The sequence below is a fragment of the Xenopus tropicalis genome, chromosome 5 (assembly GCF_000004195.4).
Source record: "Xenopus tropicalis strain Nigerian chromosome 5, UCB_Xtro_10.0, whole genome shotgun sequence".
NCBI classification, from domain to species: Eukaryota; Metazoa; Chordata; class Amphibia; order Anura; family Pipidae; genus Xenopus; species Xenopus tropicalis.
The window spans coordinates 62,610,771-62,630,327 of record NC_030681.2 but is presented as its reverse complement, the minus strand read 5'-3'; the positions used below and the strand labels follow the sequence as shown (position 1 = coordinate 62,630,327).

Here is a 19,557-nt window from a genome sequence, read left to right as displayed (position 1 = left end):
CGTCTGTTTATCAGGCATCACATCACCTGTACTACATCTCATGTTATTTACATGATTACGTGCCCATGTATCCTTTCTTATATAGGCAAAACTGATCAACCTGATCAACGACATATGGGCAGAAAAAGGGCTTAACTGCCAGCGACGTGTCCCATACATCGTCGGCATTTGAAGGTTTCTCTCTGCAACGGCGGCATGTGCAGCTGCTGCAGAGAGTTTATAGCGATGACAGCCCCCTGGGCAACGAGCCAGGGGGGCTGTCATCATGTGGGTCTTGCGACGCGATCGTCGCAGAACCATCCTAGAAGCAGCAGACGGGTGCTTCAGGACAGGTAAGGTGTTGATTTTTGTTTTTTTTGCACTTACACACACACTTACATACATTTACACACACTTACAGCACACAATTTAGCAGTTTTTTTTTCATTTTTCACACTTATATACACTTATATACACTCATATATGCAGTTACACACTGTCACACAACTTTTACACATGTACACACATGTATACACAAACACTTTGGGGTTTTTTTTGTTTTGTGTTTTTTTTCATTTTACCACTTTGTTTTTAGTTTCTTTTACCTAAAAACTGTTTATTTTGACAGCGTGACTATTGGATCAAATATTCTGACCACTAATCCCACATAAAGGATGTAAATGTGTTGATTTTGCAGGAGCTGAAATGATAGATCATATGGGGGTATGTTCCCATTGGGGCCCCTACATGATGTAAATGTGTTGATTTTGCTGGAGCTGAATAACAGAAAAGATTGATCATATGGGGGTATGTTAACATTGGGGCCCCTACATGTCACATACTTAGGTAAACCTATACATGTTGGGCATCAAGTGGACCACTGGTGTTCAAATTCAGGGTGTTTTATCTTGGTACCATATGCTATGTGGAATATAAGATGCTGCAAAGTGGAAGCTTTGAGGGGATTTTTGGAAATGTCATCAAAATTGCTAACTTTAGAATAGCTGTGCGGCTTGGTACTTTGGAGTAGAAAGACACGGGTACCCATTTTAGATTCGGGGGAATGTGTACTTTCCAAAAATATATGACTTTCTGGGGTGAGCATACTTTTTACTAGCTTTATCCCACATATAATGATGTAAATGTGTTGATTTTGCTGGAGCTGAAATAACAGAAATGATTGATCATATGGGGGTATGTTCACATTGGAGCCCCTACATGCCACATACTTAAGTAAACCGTAAACCTATACATATTGGGCATCAAACTGTTCAGTGGACCCCTGGCGTTCATATTTAGGGTGTTTTATTTGGTTACTTTTATGACCTGTAGGAGATAAGATACTATATACTAGAAGCTTTGAAGCGATTTTTTAAAAATTTCACAAATTTTGATAAAAACCAATAAATTTAGGGAAAGCATTGTGACTTGATAGTTTGGAGTAGACAGACAGTTGTGTCTTATTCTGTATTCCCCAGAATCTGTTCTTTCCAAAAATGTACAATTTTCTGGGATAAACCTTCTGTTAGTTGAATTTTTGTCCTTGAAATCTAAAGTAAGCAGCTTTCTGAAGCAGTGCTTTGAAAATATGGTAGTGTACTGATGGGAGTTTTTGTGAAAAAGTGAAAAATCTCCATAAAACTATATATATTTGGTATTGGCACGTTCAGGAGACATGGGACTTTCCAAATCAGTTGTATATTCGTGCATAAAATAATTTTTGTTTCTAGTATGTGTGTTTATATTATGGAAAATGTTTGTCTTTTGTTAAATTAGGATGAACTTTAAATGAATCTCTAGGAACCTGGTTTATTTAATAAGAAAGTTTGTGAACATGTTCTTATGCTAATATTGTTTGAAGATGGATCATGGTTACCTTTTAGTTTCCACTTAGAATTCACATTATCCTGTTGTTTTTATTACCAAATTCTTGGTTCTTAGTTTAGAATAGAAAGATGTGTACCCATTTTAAATTCGAAAAACTTGAAGTTTTCAAAAATATGACTTTTTGTGGTGCGCATACTTTTGTAGTTTTATACCACATAAAATGATAAATGTGTTGATTTTGCTGGAGCTGAAATTACAGAAATGATAGGTCATAAGTGTTATGTACACCTTGGGGCCCCTAAATGCCACATACTTAGGTAAACCTATACACACTGGATATCAAACTGTTCCAGTGTCGGACTGGCCCACCACGATACCAGGAAAACTTCAGGTGGGCCCTCTTGCTTCTAACTATTTAGCCTATTTCATGATCATTCCCTATTTCTGTATGGGAACAAGGAAGCTTGATAGATAGAAGAATAGAGTATAGTATTTAGAGAAAAGAGACTAGGCTAATAAAGAGTTTGAGGAGTGGAGGAATTCAAGTTTTGAAAGTGAGCCTAGGTTTTCTGATTGGCCCCTGCCATCTCAGTCCGACACTGAACTGTTCGGTTACATAGGGTTTTAAAAAGCCCAGAGTCCATCAGGTTCAACCCTTCCAAGTAAACCAAGCACACACAAACCTATACTGACCTATCTATACACTCACATACATAAACCATATATACCAACATCAATACTAGCTGTAGATTTTAGTATCACAATAGCCTTGGACACTATGCTTGTTCAAGCACTCATCCAATCCCCTCTTAAAGACATTAACAAAAAAGCATTGCAGCTTCGTTCTTGGGAGCAGACAAGACAGTTTTACCTATTCTGGATTACCAAGAGTCTGTTAGTTCTAAAAATGTATCATTTTCTTTGATAAACATTCTGTTAGTGGAATTTTTGGCCAGTAAAGTAAAGTAAATAAGCATTCTGGAGCAGTGCTTTGGATGTTTGGTACTGCTGGGAGTGTTTGACCTATGCAAGTAAGAATTCTCCATAAAACGATATATATTTGTTATTGGCGCATTCAGGAGACATGGGACTTTTCAAATCTGTTTGTGCATAAAATAATTTTTGTTTCTTAAATATTTATATTCTGGAAAATATAATTGTTTTCTTTTTTTAGACATTTCTATATCTTGTTACAGATGTGGAATTACACAAAATTCTACCATATTTTGTTCTGAAAAAAAACAATATATTGTTTTCCTGGGTAAACTAAATGTCCCCCGAGGAGAGGCCCCTAAAGTAAAAGAGCGCAAAATGTTTTAAAACTGTCTGGCAATAAAAGTTTCGCCAAATTGGCTGGCAGTGAAAGGTTTAAAAGCCTCCATGTGCTGCCTCAGTATGTCTGAGTATGTTTGTTAGTCTACCTGCATATGAGTCCCTAATTACAGCCCATTGATTCTTCTAGGACCTTCACTGTATATATTTTTCTGTGCGTTCTTAGGTATAATCATTAGAATTGGCACTGTATCTATCCAGCCATGGGTTCTAGGGGCATTATTAATGCAACTGGCATTTTTTATTAGGACCTTGCTTGTTTGGCTGTGTTATCTAAAGTATTTAAAAAGGACATGGCACTTTATTATTATCCCATATGTTCTTTTGAATTGGGACCATGTTTACATTGCCAGGTGTTCTCGCTCCCTGTCTGTTCTTCTTAAGCTAATGCTCTACATGGCTGTTTCTCAGCCTGCATATACAAAATAGTCCCAGAAACAGCCAATCTGCTAGCATCTACTCGCTTGTGTTTCTGCACTGACAGGCACTGTGTTTGCCTGGGTAAAGACACATGAGGGTTGATTCACTAAAGTGCATTAAAACGTGCGCTATTTATAGCATATGTTAAAATTTTATCGCATCTAATTTTTCGCGTCTTAATGCACGATTCACTAAAAGCATACTTGCGTTAATTTAGAGGCGATGCTGTTTGAGATAAGTCGCGAAGACTATTTTCGTGCGGTATTTGACGGAACACGCGCTAATCAACGCATCGCGCACAAATAGTTGCTGCGTGCGAAAAAACTTACCAAACATGGCATTACTTTCGTAAAACTACTTTTATGAAAAATGACCATTTCCCTGCAAACTTGAAGCTGCATCACTCTTGGGCCAACACATACTTGAATAAATCACACTGCAAAGTCCATATTTTGTTGCCAAAAGCTCATTAACTGTACTTTTCTATAATTACCGCCTGCCTCAAGTAGGTTTTAATTTTCGCACAGACAAATACGATATTTAGCGCGTCTAAGTGTTTGTGAATCATGCGTTATTATTATTTCGGCTCACAAAATAACGCATGCGTTAGCGAATCGCGCGTTTTTTTCTTTCGCCTCAATTTTAATGCAAAAAAACGTGCGATAAAACTTCAATCTTTAGTGAATCAACCCCATGGAGCGGATTTCAGCTTGAAAAATGTATGTTTTTGTGCCAATATCCACACTGAGTGTGTGCACCCAGGATGACATAGTGTGAACGTTGTAGCGGAACTACAAAGAAGTGCACAATAAAATATACTGTCACGATCTTCCTGAGAAAAAATTGGTCAGAACTAGCCCAAAACACCTCCAGTGGCTCAGAAGGTAAATGCATGTTACCAGAAATACATCAACCAGTGTTTGAATCCTATACACTATACATAGTGTAGTATTTAAAGTGTAAATGACAATACTATAACCCCTTGGCTTTAGCAAAGAATCTCACAAATAAAACAGTGCCAAAATGGCCTTCACCAATGCACCCAGTGGCTTAAACAACTCACTAGATGTAACCGATATTCAAGGTTTATAATCAACACTTCATGGGTATCCTACTGGTTACGCCTGGTCTCTCACCATCCAAGATGCTGTAGAACGGGCCACAACACATGGAACAAATAGGATTCCAAAATAGTGTAATAGAGTTTTTCTTTATTAAAATGAATAAAATGCCACCAAATGGCTACTCACAAATTTAGCAAATGTATACACCTTTGCTGAGTAAATTGTTCCATGTGATTCAGATGTAGAACTGCCATGCTTCTTAAGGAACCAGAATTATATGTACAGTTTACACTCTCAGCTTTATAAAGTGTATTACGTCTGTGTTGGACCGAAATGCACATGCGCATATGCTTGCAATTGACTTGCTAACACTATTGTGAGTAAATATGCGCTCCAGGGAAGTGTATTGGATGCACCCTAGATTATAGCTCCATAGACCCCACCTTACCCATGGGCAACCTGAACCACCAGATTGCCCAAACAGCTAGTATGAATACAGTTGGGCCTAAATGTAATGTCATACCATTCAAGCAATTTTACATAAATTGTTATAAAGTTATACATATGAAACAAATAAAATAAAAAATATTAATTAAGAATTACAATAAGCTAAAACATAAATATGTAATGTATTAAAAGCCAAACACTATGCGATTAATTCTAATCCTTAAAAAGATGCCAAATCCAGGTCTATGTTAAGACCACGCTACCTTGGGGTCATCTTTGACCAGTGTTAAGCAAAGGATAGCTTACAAAATCCTTCTGCTAACATTCAAAGCCCTTCAATCCTCTACTCCTCAATACATTCCTTCACTGGTCTCTCTACATGTTCCTGGTTGTCTCCTCTGCTCCTCTCAGAGCCTCTGTCTTTTTACAACATCCACACCCACTGCGCTTTCTCGTCTTGAACCTTTCTATCTCGCTGCTCCTTACCTCTGGAACTCTATCCCTGAATCCCTCCATAGGGAACACTCACCCACTCTCTTTACGATAAAACTCAAATGCTACCTTCTGGAGCACTAAAACATTATTTTGCCTAGTCCTGCGCTTAAGGGCAAATGCCCATACCTAGTGCACTCTTACCTTCCAATTTGTGCCTGTACGTTACCCAACCACTTATAATTATTATAAGCTCTACGTGGCAGGGACCTACTACCTACTGTGTCCCATACCACATGGCATTTACTCCCTGTGTATTTATACTTATGTAAAGTATTTATTATAACCCTTGTCCTCCCTGTGTGTAATTTTGTATATTGTAAAATTGTACAGCGATGCGTACCCTTGTGGCGCTTTATAAATAAATTTATACATACATACCACCTGGAGTGAGGCTATTCAGTTTAAATATCCAAAAGTTTCCCGTTGTCTGAGCCTTTGAGAGCGTTTCCCACCTTTCAGTCCTGTAATTTGCTCTAAGCTAGTGATCCCCAACCAGTGGCTCGTGAGCCTTATTTGGCACTTCTGTGAACTTAATGATGCTTGTGTTGCTCTCCAAGTCTTTTTACAGTTGTCTGTGGCTCACTAGTAAAAAATGTTGGGGATCCCTGCTCTAAGCCAACAAAATACATTCCAGAAGGGTCACTATATGGCACTCATTAAAATGCTTGGGAACGCTATGATTGGTCTTTTTTGCTTTGATATTGCAGACAAGTTCAGCTATTCTAGTGCCTTCCTTCCAACATAAAATTTGTGACAAGGACAAATTATTAAATAGATAACTTATATCAACCGACAAATGACAGATTTACAGATGGTAACTGCTGTACATTATGGTGGGGGGAAATTAGTTGCATTTATATGTGTCATTGAGACTAAAATGTATCTTTTCCTACCCCCACACCTTAGATCGAGCCAAAAAATTCTTTAGAGTTTTTGCTTTTCTAAAGCTAACCATAGGCAGCCTTCACCAATGCACCCAGCAGGGCCACCATCAGAAATCACAGGGCCCCTCACAACAAAATTTTCTGCACCCCCCCTCCTCCCATGCCCTGCCCCCCAATGGACCCTCCCCCAGTGACCCCTGCCAGTACAAAGAACACACAGACATTGCTAGCCAGGGCCCCCTAAAACATTGGTAGCCAGGACACCCCTAAACATTTTTAGCCAGGGCCCCCCTAAATCATTGGTAGCTAGGGGTTACATTTTGCATTGGTGCCAGCCCAGGTCCCCCTAAAACATTGCTGGTCTTCCCCCAAACTATGCCCCACTCTCCCCAGCATCCTCCAGCTCCACTCCCCAGCATCCTCCAGCTCCCCTCCCCAGCATCCTGCAGCTCCCCCCTTTAGCATCCTCCAGCTCATTCCCAAGCATCCTCTATCTCCCCCCCACTCAGCATCCTCCAGCTCCCCCTTCCCAGCATCCTCCAGCTCCCCCTTCCCAGCATCCTCCAGCTCCCCCTTTCCAGCATCCTTCAGCTCCCCCTTCCCAGCATCCTCCAGCTCCCCCTCCCCAGCATCCTCCAGCTCTCCCCCTCAGCATCCTCCAGCTCCCCCCCTCAGCATCCTCCAGCTCCACTCCCCAGCATCCTGCAGCTCCCCCCTTTAGCATCCTGCAGCTCCCCCCTTTAGCATCCTGCAGCTCCCCCCTTTAGCATCCTGCAGCTCCCCCCTTTAGCATCCTGCAGCTCCCCCCTTTAGCATCCTGCAGCTCCCCCCTTTAGCATCCTTCAGCTCCCCCCTAAGCATCTTCCAGCTCCCCCCTCAGCATCCTCCAGCTTCCCACCTCAGCATCATGCAGCTCCCTTCCACAGCCTCCTCCTTCAGCTCCCCCCTTTAGCATCCTTCAGCTCCCCCCTTTTGCATCCTTTAGCTCCCCCTTTAGCATCCTTCAGCTCCCCCCTAAGCATCTTCCAGCTCCCCCCTCAGCATCCCCAGCTCCCTTCCTCAGCATACCTAGCCCCCCCTCGGCATCCTCCAGCCCCCCCCTCAGCATCCTCCAGCTCCCTTCAGCTTCCCCTTACCAGCATCCTCTAGCTCCCTTCAGCTTTCCCCCCTCAGCATCCTCCAGCTCCCCCCTTAGCATCCTCCAGCTCCCCCCCTCAGCATCCTGTAGCTCCCCCCCCAGCATCCCCAGCTCCCTTCCTCAGCATCCCTATCTCCCTTCCTCAGCATCCCTAGCTCCCTTCCTCAGCATCCCCAGCTCCCTTCCTCAGCATCCCCAGCTCCCTTCCTCAGCATACCTAGCCCCCCCTCAGCATCCTCCAGCCCCCCCCTCAGCATCCTCCAGCCCCCCCCTCAGCATCCTTCAGCTCCCCCGCCTCAGCATCCTCCAGCTCCCCCGCCTCAGCATCCTCCAGCTCCCCCGCCTCAGCATCCTCCAGCTCCCCCGCCTCAGCATCCTCCAGCTCCCTTCAGCTTTCCCCCCTCAGCATCCTCCAGCTCAGCATCCTCCAGCTCCCTTCCTCAGCATCCTCCAGCTCCCTTCCTCAGCATCCTCCAGTTCCCTTCTCAGCATCCTCCAGCCCCCACCCCCTCAGCATCCTCCAGCTCCCCCCCCCAGCATCTTCCAGCTCCCTTCAACACTTCATGTGCATTCTACTATCCATAAAAGATGCTGTAGAACTCCAAACAGTCCGGAACACATGGAACAAATAGGATTCCAAAATGGTGTATTAGAGTTTTTTTTTAATTAAAATGAATAAAATGCCACATAGACATAGTGCCTGTCTGTGCAGAGTCCGGAGCTAGCGAATTCCGGCAGATTGGCTGTTTATTGGCCTATTTTTATGTTTTATGTTCTACAACCTTTTTCTTCTTAAAATTCTACCTTTCCTTGCAGTTTTTTTAGTTTGTCCTTCCTTGGAGGTAGCAAAATTCTCCACTTTCATTGATTTATTTTACAGGAAAAGATACTCTTTTTATTTTAGTTTTCTTGCTTGGTTGTGCTTCATATTAACTATTAGGTTTGAGCCCCATTTCAGATCATCACCTTTATTGACTACCATGAGGTATGATCACTACCATGATCCCTGGTTGAGCCCTTGCAGCTTAAGCCTGCTTCTAGGTTTAAGTCCCATTCCATTATCTGGCTTACTTGACTAACATACCAAACAGACAGGTTGGGCCTGTGAGTATAGCCCCACTTGGTGCGCTCCCGGTACCCATATACTGTGGTAACCTGTTAACCTGGACGTTGGCAACGCCATATTCCAGTTAGCGCATTAGCCCTGCAGACTTGTGAGTCTCATTTTCATCAGGCAATGCTTACAATGGTGTCTGCACATATAACACAGCATTCAGGCACTAAAGTATTGTATCTCCATCTACAAGAATCGCATAAATCCATAAGACCTGCAGCACAGGGGATACTGTGCTGAGAAACACTCAGAATTACTGTGTTACAGCTTTGCCGAAATGAGGAACTAATCTTTGTAACTGAGGAGAGATATTTTCCTGACAAATTTGGTAAAGTTTATGGTAAAGTTAAAAAGCTGGTTAAATCAGCTCCAAAGTGCAAATACACTTCACCCCTGTGCGTGGAAGGCAAAACATTAGCATCTTCCACTTCTGCTATAGTTCATGCTACTAAAGATTCACAAGGTCTGCACAAGCCTCAGTCACAAAGTGATTCCACAGCGCTACCATTTATTGCAAAATACCCATTACAGTATTCTCCTGAACTTAAGTAATGTCACAGATTCAGTCCACAATTCTACTTTTTACCATGGGGAATGATTTAGAATCTTAATCAAGCCACCCTACAGATGCATATTACACCATAGATTCAGAAGATTACTTTTCTTCTACTTTGCAGTGTAGCAATTTAGGCAGCCTGAGGAAATTAAAAAATCTATAATGTGATGCCTTCACAACACTGGACATTAAAGAGGGAAAAACTTACACTATCTAAGGCTGAAAAAAAATTGTTTTAATAGTTTTTATTGAGAATTTTTTAGGGAATATAAACACATATTGGAAAGTATAAATTCCATAATCCTAACCCTAATTGCAACAGAAATATTTGTAGATCAGTATTTTACATTTGAAACATTACCTTTAAATTTTTCAATGGTATACATTGTCGAATGTCTGTGGGATCATTAACACGTATCCATTAACAAAGAAAAGGGTTGATGGAAAAAGCTAAGATATGCCATCAGTTTGCCGCACTGAGCACATAAATGATACATTACTCATTGGATACAATTATGGGAGTGAACTCAATCACTCAATCTCACGATATTGGATTCATGGATCACAGACATTTGTAAATTGTTTTTGTTTATCAAGAAGTATGCCAGTAAGTTTTTCCATAATTAAAACTGTATAAGGCTGAAAAAATTTTAGGTAATACCTCTAAAAAAAACCTTGGTACTTTACAGTTTGCTAGACAATGGCCAAGAGAGTAGATGACACCAAGACACAAATTTTGTGTATTTCACACAAATTTTATAGGTAGCTATGTTTTTTTAAGTGCCAGGAGTTTGCCCCCTTCAACGTGAGTTTTTTGGAGTAATATCAGATGAGGTTGAATTCTCTGAATAACCCTGAATACGAGGGCCCTTTTTATTTGGCTACCAAGCTCTCTAATATTCCGGGACAAAAGTTTTACTCCTGGTTAGATACCGGATAGGGTGATGTCAATCCTCCCGCTGGTTGGGAAGTAGCAGGAGGCATGCAGTTAGCCTCCAACCATTTAAATGTATTCTCTGGTGAGGTGAAAAAGTTTGCTTTATCATCCTTTACTACCTATACGAAGTCTGGATAGGTTATGTAATATGGCGGCAGTTGCTTTCAGAATATTTCCTTTACACCAAAGACCTTGAGGCTTTGTTTGAGGACTTCCATGGAGAAGTCAGAGAACACTCATATTGGCTTCTTGCAGTATGTTGTCTCTGTCTTTATAGTTAAGTAAGCAAGCTATGATTTGGCTTGTAAGACCGCAAATCTTTTGGGCATGTTCCTCCAGAGTATTTTGGTAGGGTTGTGTTCTGTCTTCCATGTCTGATATATGCTGCTCTGTACCATGTTTGTCTTAGATTTTGTACATCAATTTTGATTGTTTAGAATCTAGCTTCAACTCATCCAGTTTGCTTGGTACAGTGGTATTATTAGTCCCCAGTGAGTGTATAATTTCCCAGAGAGTTGGTGAGGATCGCCTGAGGTCACCATTTTATTGTCAGTGGTAAGGCTTTCAGTGACTTGCGCCTCAGTAACAGGTATTCTTGCACACCTGTTTAGTGACTGTACGGACTACATCTGAAACAAACCATTTCTGATGTCACTGGAAGTAAAGTGGTCTTCACAAGACAAGCAGCCAAGAAGAGATTTCCATAGAAGAATCTACCATAGAAGGGAGGTTCCATTTAAACATTCGGAAAGGATTTTTTACAGTGAGAGCTGTGAGGTTCTGGAATTCCCTCCCCGAATCAGTCGTGCTGGCTGATACATTATATAACTCTAAGAAGGGGCTGGATGGATTCTTAGCAAGTGAGGGAATACAGGGTTATGGGAGATAGCTCTTAGTACTAGTTGATCCAGGGACTGGTCCGATTGCCATCTTGGAGTCAGGAAGGAATTTTTTCCCCTCTGTGGCAAATTAGAGAGGCTTCAGATGGGGTTTTTTTGCCTTCCTCTGGATCAACTAGTAGTTAGGCAGGTTATATATAGGCATTATGGTTGAACTTGATGGACGTATGTCTTTTTTCAACCCAACTTACTATGTTACTATGTTACCAACACCACCCATGGTCCACCAATAATACACAACAGAGAGCTACTAGACCTCAGAATCAACCACAACCCAATAGAAGATTTAAATCTCCTTGGCAATACCAATTCAAATTTGTCCACAAACTGACAACAGTCAAGGGTCATGACTCCTAACCATTCCATTCACCCTTTAAGCCTACTGCCAGTGTGGGGAAGGATCATGGATGCAGTATACCCTTCATCAACAAGCCTCTAGATCACATATTTGTACCAATTGCCATAACCAATGACCCAATCAAACAGCAGGACCTGCTCTCCATCGTCCAAGATCTCTTTGGTAAATAGGTGATTACACCAGTACTCCCAAGACTTAAGTTTTTGAGAGTTTTACTCAAACATCTATCTTGTACCAAAAACAAGATGGAGGATTTCACCCCATGCTCAATTTCATTTCTGACATCTGGCCTGACATCTGCCCACAGGGTATTCACAAAGGTCCTGGGGGCTTTGTGAGCTGTACTCTTGAGTTTAAGGTAGTCATGGCCTTAGATGGCAGAAGACAGAGAAGAGGAAGCCATGCAGAGCACGTAAGTATCTTCTGGCCCTGCAACACCATGGTTGCTAAATTCAGCACAATAAAGTTTTTAGGTACGCAAAAAAGCTCAAAAAAATGAAAGTTACACTTGTCTGTAACAAAAGCACTTTGTCCCCAGGCCACAATCTTCAACACTCAATAGTCTCAGTCTTTTGGCAGAGAGCATACAGGCGGTGCCCTTTGCAAGATTTCACTTTTGAGTGCTACAATGGGAGTTTCTCAAAAAATGAGACAAAAACCATGCAGACCTTTCACAGGTAATTGACAATTACCTCTATAACAAGAAACAACATAGTTTGATGAACACACCTCCCACAAGTTGTCTCAGTTAATGACCTAGGCAGAGATGCACAGTGTTCTAACTATCTTCATTCAAAATTGGGAGGCAGATTTCCTGAGTTGGACCACACTGGATCCAGGAAAGTGGTGCCTAAACCCCAAAATCTTTCAACACGCATCAACTTTCCCAAGATTCCTATACAAAGTCAGGGATCCCAAGGCAGAAGGGGTAGATGCTCTCATCCGCCCAAAGATATTCCAGCTTGCATATGCATTTGTTCCCATTCCACACATATCTCAACACAAAATAAGGGAGGAATAGGTCCCCACAATTCTGAGAGCTTTGTTGTGACCATGACGGGCATGGTTTGCAGAATTGACACATATGCCAGGGGACCATCCTTGGATTTTTCCTCAAACCCCAAACTTGCTCGCACAACTGGTCAATCTTCAGAACTTATATTTGACAGTTTGGATGTTGAAACCAGGCTGTAGCAGACTAAAAGATTCTCAGACACTGTCATTCAGACATTTTTAGCAGCACAGAATCCTCTCACTGCCAAATGCTACCATAAAATTTGGAAACAATTGATCATTTGGAGCCAGAGTTGCCGGTTACCTTGGCAACCCTGCCTGTCACCTCAAATTCTATACCTTCTGCAGGAAGGTGTCATCAAAGTGTCAAGTATCTCTAAAAGTGCAGCCTTATCAGCTCTGTTTCACAAGCAATGGGCCGTTTTAGCAGAACTGAGACTGCTTAAACATCATCCACCTCAAAGATCCTGAGAAAAGAAGATTTACTTGCCTATTTCTCGTAACCCAGTACTGTCAGTTCAGCACTAGTCCTAACAGTGAGAATAGTTAGGTTTTTCTTTCTCCACAGGCAGGCTTTGATACAAAATCAGGGGAAGAGGTAGAGTCACAGCTTATTCCCCAATAGTCTTGAACTGACAGTATGGGCCTACGAAAAAAAAGAAGTTTCAGGTAAGACAATCTCCTTTTAAGCGCTCTCAGGAGATCTCTGCAGGTCAGAATTGTGTGCACTTTCCAGCCAGCCTTTGGCAAAGAGTACTTCAGTGTGCAAATTGGCCAATCAGGAAGACATCTCAGAGCTGAATGTGACTTTTATATTCTATACATATAATATATTGTGGGTTAGTCCCTAATCCCAGGCAAAAATTTAGAAATATAAAAACGCCATAGGATGTTTTGTAATCTGCAAGTATTTATACTAATTAAGTGAAGATTAAGTTATTGCCTTATTATAGAAAAAAATGCAAGTGAGTCAAAAATTAAAAGTAGATTGTTTCAGTAGAATACTAGAAAGATGGCTTTAGAACATGCCTGTTGATCATTTGTAACTGATGCCAATGGGGGGCTCCAGTAAAGCATTAATTTTTAAAGGTAACAGTGTTTTTTCCCAATTTAAATTAAGAGTATATTCCTTGTTATGTGCTAGGGTAGCTGAGGAAGGATTAGGGGAAAGTCATCAGTTTTAAAACATACAGTTAGAAAAATGTACAGTAATAAAGAAATGACAAAAATTCTGTGAAACACGATTGGATTATTCTTGGTAAAGACATTAACTCCATTTTGACTAGATTTACTGTGTGTTTTTTATGGTATGATTATGCTGCTTATTTCACAGGTCCCATTCAAGTACTTCACCTGACAACACAGCACCACCACCACCTCCACCAAGGCCTCATGCCTCCCATTCACGCTCTTCTTCTTTAGACATGAATAGAACATTTGCTGTTACCACAGGTGTGCAAATTTACCTTGTTAGTTTTTTTAACTCTGAGTCATCCTCAAATGTGTATATTTGTGCAAATAGTACTCCTTAATTAATATTGAAGGGTTGTTTAAATGTTATTTACATTTTTCTACCACTCGCTGATGTACTAAAAACAGGCTGGACCTAGGGGTATCCAAGCAGAAGAGGTATTTGCCCAGCATCACCACTCCATTTTTACATAGTTACATAGGGTTGAAAAAAGAGTCCATCAAGTTCAACCCTTCCAAGTAAACCCAGCACACAAAACCTATACACTCACATAAATAAACTATATATACAAACATTAATACTGACTGTAGATATTAGTATCACAATAGCCTTGGATACTATGCTTGTTGAAGAACTCATCCAGGCCCCTCTTAAAGGCATTAACAGAATCTGCCATTACAACATCACTAGGAAGGGCATTCCACAACCTCACTGCCATCCCCGTGAAAAAACCCCTATGCTGCTTCAAATGGAAGCTCCGTTCCTCTAATCTAAAGGGGGGGCCTCTGGTGCGTTGACCGTTTTTATGGGAAAAAATAACCCCCCCCCCCCCCATCTGCCTATAATCCCCTCTAATGTTCTTTTTCCTAGACATGTGCCTCATCTGCCTACCCATAGTTTCGGCCCTGATTTAATTAAAATGTTCTGGTAAACTAAGCAAAAGAAGGGCTCAAACCCATAAAGGATTATAACTCCCGCCCAAAGCAAATTCATTTGTTAGAGTAGGGAAAAATCTCTGCTGGGTGCTTAAGTCCTTTTTGAAGTAATATAATGTAAAATTAACTTACTAACTTGCTGTAACAATTATATTTTATTTGTTCACTATTCCAGAGCTCTGTTCCTCCCCTCCAGCCTCACATTATTTTGCTATCAGTCTGAACGGAACCTTAGCAACTTTTTTAAAGAAATTTCCTATTTAAGTATTCTATTGAGTATAGTTTAATTTTTTACATATTCTGAAATAATGAAAGGACCTCTTTTTTAATTCTTTAGCAGGACAGCAACAAGCAACCACAGTTGTACAACCTCCTGCTGTACCTCCAAGGCCACTACCCACACAGGTACAGTAACATACAGAACTGGAATTATTTTATTAGATACCTAAGTCTAAACTATCTTTAGACTTTACCTACACTAGGAAATTTTCTAGCAGGTCAGAGCAAAAACTTTGCTGCAACTAATTTTAGCTCATGAAAGCAAATCACAGTTGCAAGTTAAATTTTGTTGTAGTTTAAAACATGGATGAAATTAGTCTATTAAAGGAGAAGAAAAGGTAAAAACTAAGTAAGCTTTATCAGAAAGGTCTATGTAAATACATAACCCCCCCCCCTTAGGAATGTGTGATCTGAGCGAATGAGCAGGAAGCTTCCTCATAGTCTTACGAACTGAGCATGTACACCGGTCTTGGTCTTGGTGCAGGAGCACGGCATTATGGGAATCTTCTTAACAGAGCTCAGTGGGGTTTTTTTTCCTATGAGGCTTCTGATCATCTGAACGGAGAAATATGGGGAGACTTAAGGGCACTTTTGAAAGAACTGAAGGTATGCCTGCAGCTTGAGATAATTACTCTCTATTAACCTTTCCTTCTCCTTTAAAAAAGTAGACCATATGACCTTGATTGCTGGGAAGAAAACTGAATGCCATTAATTCCAGTCTTACCTGTACAAACTATCTACTTTTGATTTAGTAGGTATGGTATTCATTTACTCTTTCAGCAAAAAAAAATAATTTCACTGAAAGCAGCCATATTTGCAGACACAATGTACATTATGAACTTCATAAACACACTTTTACTATAGGAGTGATCCATGCAAAGTGCAAAAAACCTTTTACATGGTTGTCACCGACATTGACTAATTTTAACTCAGTATTTCAGCATACAACTTGTGCCAGATTCACTGTTATGGGTAGTAAATCTGGTGCTTGTTGTGGATGTCCCAGAGCATGTGGTATCAGTATCATTTGTTAGATATGTTTAAGACAGTTGTCTCCCTTGCTTTGAAGTTTGTTGTTCCTTGCTCCCTTTTCTGCAAAATGGTGCAAACTGTATATTGATGCACAGCTTAAGTATAGGCTTCATTTATCTATTGTTTGACATTGAGTATTACATAGTTACATAGTTACATAGGGTTGAAAAAAGACCATTGTCCATCAAGTTCAACCCATCCGAGTAAACCCAGCACACAACCTATACTAACCAATCTATACACTCACATACATAAACTATATATATACACACAACCAGTAATACTAACTGTAGATATTAGTATCACAATAGCCCTGGATATTCTGCTTGTTCAAAAACTCATCCAGGCCCCTCTTAAAGGCATTAACAGAGTCTGCCATTACCACATCACTAGGAAGGGCATGCCACAGCCTTACTGCCCTCACCGTGAAAAACAACCTACGCTGCTTCAAATGGAAGCTCTGTTCCTCTAATCTATAGGGGTGACCTCTGGTGCGCTGATTGTTTTTATGGGAAAAAAAGAACATTCCCCAACTGCCTATAATCCCCTCTAATGTACTTGTACAGAGTAATCATGTCCCCTCGCAAGCGCCTCTTTTCCAGAGAAAACAACCCCAACCTCGACAGTCTAACCTCATAGCTTAAATCTTCCATCCCCTTTACCAGTTTAGTTGCACGTCTCTGCACTCTCTCCAGCTCATTAATATCTTTCTTAAGGACTGGAGCCCAAAACTGCACTGCATACTCAAGGTGAGGCCTTACCAGGGACCTATAAAGCGGCAAAAATATGTTCTCATCCCTTGAGTCAATGCCCTTTTTTATACAAGACAGCACTTTATTTGCTGTAGTAGCCACAGAATGACACTGCCTGGAATTGGACAACTTGTGATCTACAAAAACCCCTAGATCCTTCTCCATTAAGGAAACCCCCAACACACTACCATTCAGTAGATAGTTTGCGTTTATATTATTCCTACCAAAGTGCATAACTTTGCACTTGTCAACATTGAATTGTATTGTAATCGAAAGTTAGTTTTCGTGTAACAATTTTGCCTTTGTTTGCACCTATTTGTTGAGCTATAATGTGGAAATCGGGTATAAACTGTCTACATCTGTGCAGTGTGTTTTTTTTCTTTCATTATACTTATCTCAACATTTCTTTGTAATTTATTTAGATCTAATATATATAAACTACCTTTCACAGACATCAGGTTCTCATATGCACCGTTCTGTGGAATCAGAAGGTGTTATGTCTCATCCTAGCACTTCACCTCAGCAAATGCCAGAACAGCCCAACTTTGCAGATTTCAGTCAGTTTGAAGCCTTTTCTTGTGTAACTGAACAATCATCTGATGACTCTGAGAAGCATACAGAAGTAGCATCGGTGAGATTAAAGAACTTAACTGTTATTTACTTCAATTTATTCAATTTTATTGACATATTTATTTTTGTAAATTTAATTTAATAAACTTAGCATATATATATAGCAAATATAGCATGTTCTGCTTTAGCCATGCATTAGCACTTAACCCATTCTGTTTGTACATATATAAGAAACCTGTAGGCATATTGCACTTTATTTTTTTTTTATAGAAAGGATAGTGATGAACGTAAGGCAGGCATAAACTTAATATTTGTATATGTATCTGATTTATGCACAGTTAAGGTATGTTATATTTCATCTGTATAAAAGAGATTGGGGTTGAATTTCTATGGTTTGCTGAATCTAACACTTAAAAATCTGTCTTTCCTAGGTTGAAAAATCATCCTCAGATTCAGTACGAGCTTCCAAGTTAAATGGGCTTGTAGAAGAGAAGTCAGTGACTGCAGTCTCTGTCAATTCAGTATGTCACTATTCTTTTTTTGTTTGAAAGAGAAATTAATATTTTCTGTTTATAAAGAGTTTTATGTATAGGAGTTCTGTTATCTGGAAACCCGTTATTGAGAATGCTCAGAATCACAGGAAGACTTGCATAGACTTAATTTAAAAATGTGAACTATCTGTGTACTTGATCCCAACTAAGATATAATGAATCAATATTGGAGGCAAATTAATGAATTACTGTTTAAATTATTTTTTGTAAAGGAGTTCTGTCATGAATTTTATGGTGTAAATTACACTGTGTACATTACAAATAATTCATTCTACTATTCAAAATGTTATTCTTGAGCCAAAAAATGTATTTTTTTAGCTGTAATACTGGTGTGTAGGCTGCCGTTTCAGTGCATTGTGCCTGATCCTTAGCTTTCAGAAAAGCCAGCACTATACAATAGAACTGCTTTTAGATAAGCTATTGTTTTTCCTTCTCACTGTAACTGGAGGAGTCATGAATTGAGTGAGCTGGATTTTTACTATTGAGTGCTGTTATATTTACCATTAGGTGGGGCAAGAGAGCATTTTTTGCAATATAGTTGTCAAGGAGCTCTTATCTTGCTAGTTTCCCAGTTCTGCTGATCAGCTGCTGGAGGGGGGGAAGGGAGGGACTGATATCACTCCAACTTGCAGCTTAGCAGTTAAGTGTGACAGAAGTTTATCAGAGCAGAAATCACATGGCTGAGGGCACCTGGGAAACTAAGAATATGGCTAGCCCTTCGTCACATTTCAAAAGCAAATATAAAAAATGTTAAAAACTGGTTTCTTCTTAAAATAATTTAATTGCCTTTTATGTGGAGGTAAGCAGGAACCTCAACTTTGGGATGGTAGTGGATGTCATATACTTTGCTAAAGCATTTGGTTTAGTACAGCACAGGTTAATAATAAAATTTAAAATATTTGCCTGAAGTATAGATTACAAAGTTTTGATAAATGGAACATCTTCTAATTGGAACGGTGTTCTTTGTGGAGTACTGCAAGGGTCTGTCCTCTGTCCTTTGCTTTTTAACTTGTTTATTAATGACCTGGAGGTGCAAAACTATTCATGCAGGATGCTACCACTTTGCAAAGCGATTTAACAAAATTAAAATACTGGGCAGCAAACCAGAAAATTAGGTTGAATGTTGCAAAGTTATGCACTTTGGTAGAAGTAATATAAATATGAGTTATACACTAAATGGCAGTGTGTTGGGGTATCCTTAACTAAGAAGGGTCTTAGTTAAGGATTTTTGTAAACAACAAGTTGTCTAATTCCAGGCAGTGTCATTCCATGGCTACTAAAGCAAATAAAGAGATACTGACACGTGAAATTAAACTTTTTTTAACTATATCATAATATTGTCATTGCATGAGCTTTCTAATTTTGGCATGAAATTATTTGCCGGATGCTTTTACATTATCTATCTGTTCCCCCTGTTCCTCTATGAGGGGGCTGCCATATTTGTGCAGCAGGAGTCCATTAACATTACAAGCTATAACTGACAGGTTGAGAAGGAACAGTCAGGTTGGCAAAACAGTCAGGTTTGGGAACTTCAAGTAACAATTACTTACAAAAGCAGGTGAGAAAGGTGAGAAATGCTCAACATGACTTATAGGTAACTTTTTATGTACATTCATATTTTGAAAAGTAGTTTTTTTGTGTCAGGATCACTTAAAGTACTTTCTTGCATGAAAATGGTCATTAACTCAAAGGATGACAACATAATTATGCCTCGTTATAGGTCTCTGGTAAGGCTTACAGTGCAGTTTTGGTCCCCAGTTCTTAAGAAGGAGATTATTGAGC

At 40.1% G+C, this 19,557-nt stretch overlaps 1 protein-coding gene across 1 annotated transcript in view; it reads left to right on the top strand.

The window, feature by feature from the left end:
* reps1 (RALBP1 associated Eps domain containing 1) overlaps positions 1–19,557 on the top strand; it is a 253,687-nt gene that overhangs the window by 190,142 nt on the left and 43,988 nt on the right. Inside the window, 4 exon segments of the mRNA NM_001045730.1 lie at positions 13,798–13,916; positions 14,929–14,996; positions 17,106–17,285; positions 17,656–17,745. Of these exon segments, the coding sequence (NP_001039195.1) occupies positions 13,798–13,916; positions 14,929–14,996; positions 17,106–17,285; positions 17,656–17,745 (457 nt within the window).